This window comes from Rhincodon typus, chromosome 29 (assembly GCF_021869965.1).
Source record: "Rhincodon typus isolate 14 chromosome 29, sRhiTyp1.1, whole genome shotgun sequence".
NCBI lineage: Eukaryota > Metazoa > Chordata > Chondrichthyes > Orectolobiformes > Rhincodontidae > Rhincodon > Rhincodon typus.
The window spans coordinates 39022247-39036500 of NC_063360.1; the positions used below are offsets into that span (position 1 = coordinate 39022247).

The 14254-nt window shown below is 45.3% G+C and overlaps 1 protein-coding gene across 4 annotated transcripts in view; it reads left to right on the plus strand.

The window, feature by feature from the left end:
* The window catches only part of shc2 (SHC (Src homology 2 domain containing) transforming protein 2), a 57422-nt gene that overhangs the window by 26782 nt on the left and 16386 nt on the right, over nucleotides 1-14254 (plus strand). For all 4 annotated transcript variants that reach the window (XM_048614016.1, XM_048614017.1, XM_048614018.1 and 1 more), the window contains exons 2-7: nucleotides 8789-8859; nucleotides 10204-10264; nucleotides 10762-10881; nucleotides 11304-11357; nucleotides 12057-12108; nucleotides 13906-14032. In XM_048614016.1, coding sequence (XP_048469973.1) covers nucleotides 8789-8859; nucleotides 10204-10264; nucleotides 10762-10881; nucleotides 11304-11357; nucleotides 12057-12108; nucleotides 13906-14032 — 485 coding nt within the window. The remainder of the gene's footprint in view (nucleotides 1-8788; nucleotides 8860-10203; nucleotides 10265-10761; nucleotides 10882-11303; nucleotides 11358-12056; nucleotides 12109-13905; nucleotides 14033-14254) is intronic.

The following is a 14254-nucleotide window of genomic DNA, read 5'->3' on the forward strand; positions in this document are numbered from 1 at the left end:
TCCTCTGATGCTGCTTGGCCTGCTGTGTTCATCCAGCTCTACATCTTGTTATCTCAGATTCTCCAGCATTGGCAGTTCCAACTATCTCTGAAAGAAAACCCTTACCAACAAGAAAGCGGTGATACATTTGCAAAAAAAACCAGGTTTCATCGATGGCAGAAAAGAAACATGAATTAGAACTTTATTTATACATAACTTATACCTTTATAACTTAAACTTGTAAACGATTCCATACACATACAAACAGACACACAAAGAGACAAGCCAGAAATATTACAGGTGGGGTAGAAACAATAAAACATCAGTGAAGCACAGATCTGGATCACTGGTGGTGATGAGATGGTTCACTTCAGTTCCTTTATTTTGGAGGAAGATATGACACTGTGGATACTCTGATTCATAGAATCCCTACAGTGTGGAAACAGGCCCTTTGGCCCAACAAGTCAACACTGACCCTTGGAGCATCCCACCCAGACCCATCCCCCTATAACCCTGACCACTATGGGCAATTTAGCATGGCCAATCTACCTAACCTGCACATCTTTGGACTGTGGGAGGAAACTGGAGCACCTGGAGGAAACCCACGCAGACACGGGGAGAATGTGCAAACTCCACACAGACGGTCGCCCAAGGCTGGAATCGAACCCGGGTCCCTGGTGCTGTGAGGCTGCAGTGCTAACCACTGAGCCACTGTGCTGCCCCCTTTCATTCATTGATCAAGGATTGAACCTTTCAGTGTCTCTGAAAGTAGTTTTTCCTCCCTTTCCTTTCAAGAAGAGAATTTGGAGAGAGAGTGAGAAAGAGGTGGCGGGTGGGGGGAGCTAGCTGCTCGGAATGTCCTTTTACTTTTCTACTAATAGAAAGGAGACAGAGAGCTACATGAATGTTTCTGCTGAGTTGTTCAAAAACAAAGCTGTAGCCACTCACACAGAAACTCATCAGAAGCTGTTACTATGCTGACTACACCTGAAAACACACAGCTGGGTCCTGGCGCACTGCCACAGAGCTGAAGTATTTTCGCCTTCTGCCTTGCTGCTTGTAAATAGCCACATTATAGATACAATAGTGACTTCCCCTCAGTATTCTTTTAAAAGCCTCAGCATCTTCTTCCACGATCTCTTGATCTAACACATAGGAACTTTTCCCATTTCTAATCTGAGGTCCAAAATATGAAAGCAATCTTTACTCCATTGATGTCAGATAGTCACTTTTAAATTCAGTTTGGAATCCTGGAGAAACCTCCACCTGGAGAGTGGGGAAAATGTGGAACTCACTCCCACAGTTGATGAAACTGGATAAACCCATGAGGGAGAGGGAAGGATATACTCAAAGGATGACATGAAGAGAGGGTGGGAGGAAGTTTGTGTGGAGCATAGACACCAGCAGAGCAGATGGGCCCAATGGTCTGTTTCTGTACTGGAAAACACCGTTGATGTGCAATCTCTACTTTAAGTAGGAATTGCTGAGGTTGTGAGGGAATTCGGTGCAATAGTTTGGGTTCTGCCAAAGTGGGAAATCCATTGTGTCCAACAGGTTTTGTGAAAGATGGATGGCTGGGAATGCACAGAAATGTCCTTTGCAGCAAAGGCTCAATCTGGAGCGAGAGAGAGAGAGAGACGTCAGCAACATGAGCAAGTTTCCCCACAGAGAGTGGAGATCAGACTCTGTCCCAGACACAAAACATAGTGGGACACATAGAGACTCAAGACTGAGGTAGAGATTGAGATCGTCTACGGGATAAGAGTTATTGAAAGCTAGGGAGTAAAGTGGGATAAATTGCTAGGATTCAGATTACGTGAGTCCAATTGAATGACCAAATAGAATAGAGGGCATGAATGGCCTCCTCCCAGCCCAAGGTAATACCCTGTTGGAGAAAGATCAGTGCAGCTGCTAAGCCCAGAGACCAGTAGGAGAGAGATACAGCCAAGTGTGAGGGAAAGTGAGATGGCTGAGTGTGAAAGAGACAGAGAGATGGATGCAGCTGAGTGTGTATGACTGAGAGAGATAGGTACACCGAGTGTGTGTGAGAGAGGGGTGCAGCTGAGTGTGATACAGAGAGATACAGCCCAATGGGAGAGAGATATGCTGTGCGCGTGAGAGAGTTACAGCCTATTTGGAGAAGTTCATTTGTACATTACGTACTGGCTAGATTGGTATAGATATGAAACCTGTACCCCTGCCATAGGATATTTCACTTTTGTTTGTGGCAAATGCCAGGATTTTGATCCAGCGGCAATGAAGGAACAGTGATATATTTCCAAGTCAGGATGAGTGGCTTCGAGGGGAAGCTGCAGAGGGTGGTGTTCCCAATGGAAGAAACTTTGCACTATACTGAGAAACATTGCAGGGTGAATGAAAACAGCAACCTTAAACATGCCAGACGAGATTGTCAGTATTTTGCAGGTCACTCAGCCATTACCTGCTGAACTGATCCTGGAAAATCACAAAGATGAACACCATCTCAAAGTGGATGAGAATGTGAGAACAACTCAGTATCGGCAGACACAGCAGGTACAGATGCTTTCAGGTTCAACTTGAAAGATAAGATAGATGTACCAACAGCCAGGAGCTTTTAAAAACAAAGAAAGATTCAAAGTCCAAGATATTATCCTGGAGAAGCTTGTAGTTAATAAGCAAGTGAAACCAAAAGATGCAATCAGTGTGATAAAGGTGTAATAAGTAAAAGAAAATAGAACAAGCAAATTACATTGGTCATTGACTAACAGCAGCAGGATGTCACCTGGATCCCGATAGGGAGCTGTAGCAGAGATGCAGCACCAACAGATGTGAAAGAACCTCAATGATTTGTGGGATGTGAGAACTCTTCAGCACTATTTCATCTAATTTGTCACCAGCGTGTGAACATCAATGCAAACCCATTGCTAAGGATATGTGTCAGGATTGAAGCACAGACAACTTACAACCAAAAAATAACAACAGTAGGTCGACATGCTCTGGATATCATAAACCCAGCTGACAGTTAATCTGAAAGAAAAGCACTTTGCTTTGATCAAGTGCTTAGTGCTGGAACAACACTCCCCAAGGACAGGAGATCAACCCTGGGACCAGACAAACCAACAACTCACACACGTCATTAAAAGACCAGAAACAGTTTCAAGGTAATGGGTGGTGTGTGTGCGCGCAGAGATTGCTGAATATGGGAATGACCAGAATGATCAGTTTTGTTCATGAATTATACTTTTTATTTCCGGTGTACATTTTGTAACATGTAACTGCAAATTATGGTGCATGCAGTATCATAGAATCCCTAAAGTGTGGAAGCAGGCCATTTAGCGCATAGAGTCCATACTGACCTACACCCCCCAGTATATCACCCCACATTTCCCATGGCTAACCCCCCTAGCCTGCACATACCTGGACACTATGGGCAATTTAGCATGGCCAATCCACCCTAACCTGCACATCTCTGGACTGTGGGAAAACTGGAGCACCCAGAGGAAACCCACGCAGACACAGGGAGAATGTGCAAACTCCATAAAGTCGCCCAAGGGTGGAATTGAACCAGGGTCCCTGGCGCTGTGAGGCAGCAGGACTAACGACTGAGCCACAGTTGAAGAAATTTGTACATTGTGCACTGATTAGTTTTTTTGTGGTCATGTAACCTTTGCCTCTGCCATTAGCAGGCATTAAACAGATCATTCAAAACACAACTTGCTGTGAGAGAGAGATCGGACCCAGTGTTAGAGCAAAGCTTCTGTTGTGATAGTGAGTGATACAGTCAGCTGAGGATTCTGCCTGGCCTCAGGAAACCCTGGTTCACATGGGACAGAGACGGTGAGATTCCTGCTACTGACCACTGTCCATTCACCCATTCGCCTCCCCTCCCCTACCCTATGTTATAGGAGAAGGGGAGATCAGTCACAGTTCCTGCTACTGATCACTTCCCAACAGCAAATAGTTGTGGAGCAGGTGAAACATTCGATGGAATATCGTTTACCAACCAGAGACATCAATTGTTGGTCAGAATTAATGAACAAACAGTTCAATGCTTTTCTCCAAAGTTGTGGGCAGAACCTCAAATCACAAAGGATACACCTGGCCTAACAATACCTTCTGCAAATATACGACTTCAGCTGTGTGTTATAGGATTATCACAATTGATCTTTATACAAGTTTCAATAGCAGTTGTACACACTGTATTTCAATAAGACCAGTAGACCTGGCTGATCTGACATTCCTCACGTCCACCTTACTGTCCTTTCCCCATAACTCTCGATTCCCCTACAGAGAAACTTAATTGAAAGTTCAGAGTGGCCTGGGCCATGTGTGACAGCCAGAGACACCATTCCAGCTCAACAACAGCACAGGCTGAGAAACATCTGCCTCACAACCTGAAAAAACACAACAACCAGAGTAAGAAGGGAATTCTGCAGGGAATACTTTTCCGGAGTGGTGTCAATTCTCAGGGATGACCAATGACGCAATAAATCTAATGGCACTGGGGGCTATTGAGTTCAATGGTGGAGAGATTAGGATTGAGGAATAGAGGGGTTTTTTTTATTGTCAAGGGACACAGGATTTTGGGGTTGAAGGATATGGAGAACCTGAACCCTGTAGAGTTACTGCAAGAGGATGAGTCAATGAGGCGAGGCAGTTGTGTACTGCAGGTGTCATTCGTTCCTGCAATTAGTGGCCATGACTCTCTGATGAGAAATTCCATACAAGTAGAAACTTGCTCCCATCCAATCAGGAAATCTGGGAACATATTCATAACATGATGTGACAAACAGGGGTGGGAGATGAAGCAGCCGTATATACTTCAGATCCGAATCTTTCATTCCTCAAATTCTGATCTGTCAGGGTCAGGTGTGCCACAACGATGCCACCCGAAGGTTGCAGGAACAGCAACTCATATTCCGCTTGGGAACCCTGCAGCCCAATGGTATCAATGTGGATTTCACAAGTTTCAAAATCTCCCCTCCCCCCACCGCATCCCAAAACCAGTCCAGCTCGTCCCTGCCTCCCTAACCTGTTCTTCCTCCCACCTATCCCCTCCTCCCACCTCAAGCCGCACCTCCATCTCCTACCGACCAACCTCATCCCGCCCCCTTGACCTGTCCGTCCTCCCTGGACTGACCTATCCCCTTCCTAACTCCCTACCTACACTCACCTTTCCTGGCCCCATCCCCGCCTCTTCGACCTGTTTGTTTCTTCTCCACCTATCCTCTCCTCCATCCCTCTTCTATCCGCCTCCCACTCTCTCCCTATTTATTTCAAAACCCCCTTCCCCTCCCCCTTTTCTGATGAAGGGTCTAGGCCCGAAACGTCAGCCTCTCTGCTCCTATGATGCTGCTTGGCCTGCTGTGTTCATCCAGCCTTGCACCTTGTTGTCTCGGATTCTCCAGCATCTGCAGTTCCTACTATCTCTCATTCTCTTGTATATTGGTTTTTGAGAGAGACAGTGGGCAGAATCTAAAATGATTCAGCATTTTATCCTTTCCTGGCATTATTGGTGCCCTGTCTGACCTTGCCTCCTCATTTAATGCAGTGGGAGCTGTGATGAGCTACTTAAGAGACCAAAATGTAATTTGAGCAGCTGTGAATTTCTATATGCAACCTTCTCCGCCCCAACCCCAGCTCGCAGTATCCGAGCAGGCTCCAGGGAACTACTGCTAGCTCTTCTCTGTATGAACACATTCATCTCTCAGACACAGCCCTCGGCGTGAAATGTATTTTCTTGGGTTCCAAACCTGATTATATTGTGTCTGTGTGTGGACATGCTTCTTAAAGATTTTCTCTCCTGAAAACCCATTAACCCAATCCTCTTGATCAGCCACCGCACCCTCAGTAAGGAAAACAGAAACTGCTGGAAAAACTCAGCAGGTCTGGCAGCATCTGTGGAGAGAAAACAGAGTTAACGTTTCAGGTTGAGTGACCCTTCCACAGACACCCTTCAGTGACTGGGCAGGAATCCTGGCTGTTTGTCCTTCTCTTCAGGACTGCATGGAAAAGCGTGTCCTGTGTGAATACAAGGGGAAGACATTTCTATCTAAAAAGTGTGGAGAAAAGTGGATTTGAGTACAAACTAAGGAACTTGTGCTGAACTTTCAGAATGTATGAGAGTAAATATTTAGAGTGAATAGTCCATTTGACCCCTCAAGTTGGATCCTTAATTGGGGCTTTTTATTCCCTCAATGCCATCTTCCTGTCTGCCCTCGGTATTAACTCTGTTTCCTTTGGGTCCAAAAATCTATCAATCTTCAACTTGAATCGACTCAACAACTGAGCATGCACAGCTCTCTGGGGGTAGGGAATTTTTAAAAAATCACAAACTTCTAAAGATATTTCTCCTCAGCCAAGTCCAAAATGGTCAATCACTTATCCTGAAACTGTGACCTGTTCATTCTAGATTCCCCAATGGAGCTGGTGGAACACAGCACCTTGCCTCATAGCCAATGCCCTCGAGACCAGGCAACATCCTGGTGAACCTTCTCTGCACTCTGTTCAAAGCTTTCACATCCTTCTGGTAATGTGGTGACCAAATCTGTACACAATACTCCAAAATGGCCTAACAAGGGTTTTATGTAGTTGCTACATGGTTTGCCAGCTCTTGTACTCCACGCTCCAGCTGATGAAGGAAAGCAGGCCATATGCCTTCTTAATTACCTTGGCCACCTGTATTGTCACTTTTAGGGAACTGTAGACCTGCATGCCCAGATCAATCTGAATGTTAATATTCCTAAGGGTTCTGCCATTTATAGTATAATTCACACCTAAATTTGATTCTCTAAAATGCATCACCTCACATTTGTCTGGATTAAACTCCATCTGCCATTTCTGTGCCCAAGTCACCAATCTATCTATGATAAAGATAACAAGGTGTAGAGCTGGATGAACACAGCAGTATTGACAGCAGTGTGAGAATACCTATGTTGATTCATAAGTTGGCTAACCATCAACCTTTCTCCAGCAGTCAGGGATCGGCAGCAAATGCTAGCCTAGCCAGCAAAGCTCACACTCCCACTAGTGAATAAAAAAAGTGTGCTGAAGATGGGACGTCATCTATTGGCTGAGGTGTAGAGTTTAAGAGAAAGGAGGTGGGGCAATGGCTTTAGTGGTGTTGTCACTGGACCGTTAATCCAGAGACCTAGATAATGTTCAGGGGACCCGGGTTCGAATCCCACCTTGGCAGATGGTGGAATTTGAATTCAATAAATATCTGGAATTAATCATCTAATGATAACCGTGAATCCATTGTCGATTGTTGTAAAAACTAATGTTCTTTAGGGAAGGAAACTGCCATCCTTACCTGGTCTGGTCTACATGTGACTCCAGACCCACAGCAATGTGGTTGATTCTTAACTGCCCTCTGGGCAATTAGGGATGGGCAATAAATGCTGCCTGGCCAGTGACACCCTCGTCCCATGAATGAATAAAAAAAAAGGTGATGCTGGAATTGTATAAAATGTTAGTTAGGCCACAACTAGAGAATAGTGTGGAGTTCTGGAATTCACGTTATTGGAGAGGATGCAGAGGAAATTTACCAGGATATGCCTGGACTGGAGAGTGTTGGTTATTTGAAAGACTGGAGTTGTTTTCCTTGGCGCAGAGGAGACATGGTCTACCTATAGCACAGGAACTTTTCAAAAATTCATTCACTTGATGAGGGTATCTCTGGCAGGGCCAGCATTTATTGCCCATGCCTAATTGCCAGAGTCAACCGCATTGCTGTGGGTCTGGAGTCACATGTAGGCCAGACCAAGTAAGGATGGCAGCTTCCTTCTCTAAAGGACGTTAGTGAACCTGATAACTGACAACGGTTTTGTGGTCATGGGTCTCTGGATTAATAGCCCCGCTATCTTTTCAAGAGTAACTAGGAATGGGCAGTTTGTGTTGACCAACCAGCAACACCCACGTCCCATGGGATAATTAAAAAAAACAACAAAATTGAAGGGCACAGACAGGATAAACAGAAGAAACTTATCTCCTCAATGCAGGGATCAATGACTGGGGGCATAGATTTAAGGTAAAGGACAGGAGGTTTGGAGGAATTGTGAGGAAATACTTTTTCATGAGCAGGGTGGTGGATAACTGGAGATCCCTGCCTGTAAGGGTGGGAGAGTTGAAACCCTCATGATATTGAAGAAGGATTTCGATGCACACCTGCAAGGCCAAGGCAGACAGAGCTATGAGTCAAGTGCTCCAAAATGGGGTTAGAATAGTTAGGTGGTTAGGCGGCATGGTGGCTCAGTGGTTAGCACTACTGCCTCACGGCACCAGGAACCTAGATTCAATTCCACTCTCAGGTGACTGTCTGTGTGGAGTTTGCACATTCTCCCCATGTCTGTGTGGGTTTCCTCCGGATGCTCAGGTTTCCTCCCACAGTCCAAAGATGTGCAGGCTAGGTGGATTGGCCATGCTAAATTGCCCATAGTGTTCAGGGATGTGTAGATTAGGTGGGTTATAAGGAGGTGGGTCTGGGTGGGATGCTCGGAGGGACGGTGTGGACGTGTTGGGCCGAAGGGCCTGTTTCCACACTGTTAAAGATTCTATGATTTCAATGGTTGTTTCTGACTGGCATGGACTCGATAGGTTCAAGGACATTTTACTGTGCTTTAGATCTCTGTGGCCTTGTGAAACAGCAGTGGAAACCGGTTCAATAGAAACTTCCAAAAGGCATCAGAAAGAACAGGGCAGTGGGCCTAATTGGAGAGGTCTTTCAAAAAGCTGGCGCAAGCACAATGGGCCGAGTCGTCCATTTATAAAATGAGATTTGAAGATTTATCTTGGTTATACTTATGTTTGACCCTGTATCTTCCTGTTACAGTATATGGGTTGTATTGAAGTGGTCAAATCAATGAGATCCCTTGACTTCAACACAAGAACACAGGTCACAAGGTAAGATGAGTATATTACTGACAGAATCTCCACAGGATTAAATCTAGTTATGGTCATTGACTACTACTGAATTAAAGATGGTTAGAAGCCAAATGAGTCGAAATGTTAATGCAATCAGTATTCAGTTTCACTCTCAAAGATGGTGTTTCTTAAGATAGCGCCTGCTTATTTTAGTTATTATTATCTCTTGGGCAATCAGTCCCACGAACATCACCACCTTCCCAACACCCTCTTCAAACACAACATAGAGACTGAGAGGTTGTGGATTCTCCCCTATACGGTACTCTTCCTCATCTCCTTTTCTCTCTCTCTTGTTTTTCTCTCCCTTCCTTTCAGTCTGTAGCTGTTCTCTACCACGCACCCCTGAACAATGTGTGTTGTAAATGACTGTAGTCTGGATCATTGTGCTCAGGAGCTTGTGAAGTGGGGCTGACAGTTTTCTATTGATGCAATCAACTCCTTTGCAGTGCTCAGCAACATAATCAGTACAATGTTGAGAATGGGGTAGAAATAGCAGCACCGATCGATAGGGCAAAGTAAGAGCTGACTGCAGTGCTAATCTAATATTGATGATGTTCCTTAAAGAGCCAGCTTGTTCTGAGATAAAACTGAGAACATCAGCACTGGGCCACAAACAATGAATAAAATTATCTCTAAAATTCTTGATTGGAAAACTGGAACGCTTTGTCTTAAAATTGTACTCAATATGTTCTTGGTAAAGGACAAATTGGAAACATAATTTTCCACATCTGAAATTAACTGTGTGTAAAGCAGCTTCTCACTGCAGCTGAATTTATTTGAAATTGTTTTCAAAACAATTCTTGTTTATTCAATATTTCCATCTGTAAATAATTGGGGCAACAATGATGATGATCATTGTGAATCATCCTGAGATGCTCACTCTTGCCTCCTGGACCATGTGATAACTTCGATTTCCCTGCCAGTCGTTTTGCTTTGGGGAAAGTCAGTGCTAAAAAGAATGTGAAAATGGCTAAAAACTGGTGATAATAGCCACCTCTCTGAGCCCTGAAATCTTCATTCTCCACTCTCACCAGGGAATATGTCCCATACAACCCTTAAAGTGATGATTATGACTGGAGTACAGTCTGAAATTCCCAGTGCAGTGCAGAGGGAACGCTGTGCTGTCTTTGTGTGCCAGTTGGCTACACTGGGCCCAATTAGGCCTACACTTTAGAAGTGTGTCATTGGCTGTAAAGAGCTTTGGGATGTACTGGGTGAAAGGTGTTTGGGACAGGTACTGATGGGACTCTATGTGCCCAGAGACAGGCAGCGTCTGTTATTCCAAACTGAATCTTCTCTCACCAGATAAATCTCGCTTTGCAGGGAAGCCATTAATCGGCTGCACGAAACAGTTCCAGGAGTGAAAGGGGCTTGGAAAAGGAAGGTATGAACGAAGACAGACTGAGCTTGGATTGTGACTGATTTATCTCAGACTGAACTGCTGTGCCTCCGTCGGTTCATCGTCATTATAAAGTGAGGTTCCTCGTTCCATGAGGTACCCACCCACTGCCCTGTGCCTCCTTGGACAATTGTCATTGGTACAAGTGAAGCAGTCTCCCTCTGAAACCCCACACAGTGAGTCAGAAATCCCTGGCTCTGATTCCATTGGACATGTGCATGTGTGCACACACACACTCTTACTCTCCCTGAGGGACAGGTCCCCCACCCAACTCGCGCTCTCTCTGCGTGGGGGGGGGAGCTGGCGGATGTGTTCCCCCACACAGACACTGACTCTCCCTGGGGGACAGGTTTCGTGGGCACTGCTGGTCTGGTTAAGGGTTCTGGACTGTGAGACTCACTAACCGCTGACCATTTAATTCCTGTTGTTAATTTTGACCGTGTGCGTGTGTGTGTGTTCTTTTGCACCCTGACCCCCTTTAGCCTTCGAACCAATCCCTGCAATCCATCCTGGGGAGAAGCAACCTGCGGTTTGCTGGGATGAGCATCACCATCAACATCTCCATCGAAGGGTTAAACCTTGCATTGCCCACCACCCGACAGGTAACCCCACACTGGGCACGGGTGATTAAACTGGGGATGGGGCTAAATGCTGAATGGAGGGAGGGTGACAGGGGTAACAGGATGTGCTGTAGGCATGAGGTTTATATTGCCCAGAGACTGAGGAAACACTCAGCAACAGGCCCACACTCTCCTCCGCCTCCTCCCTCTTCTCCTCCAACCCACATGTGCACACCCACAGACCCCCACAATCAGGGCAGGTTCAGGAGTATAGGATGTTGGGTTGGGTTGGGTTGGGTCCTGGAGTTCCTGCTGTCAAGAGAACAACATAAATATTACCCTCGAGTGTGCAGTTTGTGCTGGTGTCTCTGGGCCCTGGGACTTGCAAAGTGAGGACAACTGTCTTTGTTCTCTGCCTGAGGCTGAGTGTGTGCAGTGAAATATTTTGTGTGTTTTGTTCCCAGATCATCGCGAACCATCACATGCAGTCCATCTCCTTCGCTTCTGGTGGCGACACAGTAAGGAGTTACCTGACCTGATAGAATCATTGTTACCACAGCTCTTTTTTTAAATTGCCCCATTGGGCAGCTCACAGGATTTCTGTGTGTGGAGGAACCAGAACTGCTCAGTGACTGGTTCCTGGGTGTTTGGCAGTGGGTCTATGTTTATTCTGTGATGTTTGTGCTCAGTGACTTCCTTCTCCAGTTGGAGGCAGCGATCGATTGCAGTTTAGTTGATCATTGTGAGGATTCACTCCAAGATTCAGATGAGTACCATGTACTGACTTCTACTCAGCAGCAGTAATCCTGACAGACCGACTGTGATCAGGTTTCCTAAATCTGTTGATCAACTCTCAGATCACTGGCTGAAGGAAGTACACCAAATGAACCCTGATCCCTTATATCCAGGTTACTGACTTCTATAAACATGATTACGGGAAACCGTAATGTACAGTTTGAAATTCTTCAGACAGCTATTTTAATTGCAATATTAGCTCATTAACCTGTAATTTTAAGTAGGTTGTTCCTCAATCAAAATACCAGAGAGAGGAATTTCTTAAATCTGAGAGTGACTGAATCTCTCCTATTCAGATTCAGGACATGGTTCAGCACAGTATCCCATTATTCCAGGCCCTGAAGTGCACAATCAAGCTGATGTTACTCCTTAATGTGAAGTGTTATTACAAAGCAGTGAATAATTCCTGTCTTCTCCTGTAGGATACCACAGATTATGTTGCCTATGTAGCGAAGGATCCTGTAAATCAGAGAGGTGAGTACTTGCAACTACCACTGGGGCCTTGCTTCACAGGAGTGTTATCAAATAAAATTTAAAACAGAACCACATGAAAAGCTTGATTGACACTTGCTCATGGCTTAGTCACAGATGGTTTTTCAGGAACATCTTAAAAAGAGATATGAGAGGTTTATGGTTAAGTAGATGAAGGTATGGTAACTGATGGTGGACTGATTAAAATGGAAATGCCAGACGCCAGAACTAGAGGTGCACCAATGGTCTTGGATGGTTGTGTGCCTCTAGGAGATTAGAGATCACGGAGACATTTGGAAATAGGATGGAAAGCTTAAGTGTTGCAGGACCAGCAGCCAATGTAGGTAAACGGCCACAGCGGGTGAAATGGAGAAGACTTCCTTTGAGTTAACGAGGCTTTCTCACACGCGTGATTTTTTCTTAATTTGGTTATGGTGCAATCAATCAACATATCTCAAAGTTCAGCATCATTTGTGACTCATTGGATTCTGAAGCAGCCTATATCAAAATGCAGCAAGACCTGGCCAGGATCCAGGCCTGACAAGAGGTAAATAACATTTATGTTGCACAAATACTAGGCAATGACCATCTCCAACAAGACAGAATCCAACTATCAGCCCTTAACTTTTCATGGTGTTGCCTTCACTGTATCCATCACTATCAATACCATTGACCAGAAACTGACCCAGACTAGCCATGTAAACACAGTGACTACAGGAGCAGGTCACAGACTCAGAACTCTCTGCAAGTAACTCACCTCCTGACTCCCCAAAGCCTGCCCACCATCTACAAGGCACAAGTCAGGAGTGTGATGGAATATTCCCCACTTGCCTGGATGAGTGCAGCCCCAACAACACTGAAGAAGCCTGACACCATCCTGGACAAAGCAGCCCCTGCCTGATTGGCACCACATCCACAAACATTCACTCCCTCCACCACTGACGCTCAGTAGCAGCAGTGTGTACTGTCTACAAGACGCACTGCAGAAATTCACCTAAGATCCTTAGGCAATACCTTCCAAACTACTCTCATCTAGAAGGTCAAAGGCAGCAGATACATGGAACCCCAACCCGTGCAAATTCCCATCCAAGCCACTCATCATCCTCACTTGGAAATAATTTGCCATTCCTTCATGGTCACTGGGTCAAAATTCCGGAATACCCTCCTTCAGGGTACCCTACCTACAGCATCTGGACTGTAGCAATTTAAAGAAAGCAGCTCACCACTACCTTCTTGAGGTCAACTAGGGATGGGCAATAAACATTCCTTGTGAATGAGTAATAAAATAAAAGAAAAGAGAGAGCATTCCAGATTGTATATGGGAAAACACTCTGATCTGAACATATTTAAATTGTTTCATGTGAAATAAATTCTCAGGCTCATCTCTTCATGTTCTGTGGTTCCCAAGTGAACAGTGCTAGACAAATGGACATGACATTCAAAGATGGCTGCCTGTTTGAGGTTGGGAAAGCTGTTGGGGTTGGGTGAACGCCAAGTGGGTTTCTGGAGTGTCTGTCAGAGCTGGGAAAGGGTTTAGGAGTTTGTGGGAGTGGGGGGGTGCGGTTGCAGAATTGATTTTGGGATCATGAAGTGACATTTGGATGAGTTGAATAGAAACAGGAGGACCACAACTGACCATTTCTCCATTTCAGATCAAAATATTGTCACATGTAGTTTGCCGTAAATAAGATTAGGGAAATTGGCCAAGAAATAGCCTCGGAATTGTGTTGTAATTGTGGATATTTAATGAGATTTTGAGAGTCACTCTCAGTAATGGAGGCTCCTGTTAACATTCCACAGCCTGTCATATCCTGGAGTGTTGTGAGGGGTTAGCACAGACTGTCATCAGCACAATTGGACAGGCCTTTGAACTGAGGTTCAAGCAATATTTACACAGTCCCCCGAAAGTGGTTGCTCCTCTTGACAGGTAAGAGGACTGCATTTGTGTGAAACAAAATGGTACCATTGTGAATTCCTCTATCCCTTCAGGGGGCAATCAGACAAATGAACCTCATCACACTTGCAGATGCTAGGCCTGTCCCAATTCCGGCCTTCCCCTCCTAAAGGGGCTGACCCTCACTGGGGTACGGGGTCCCCCTTCCCTCCTGAAGGGACTGACCCTCGCTGGGGTACAGTGTCCCCCTCATCT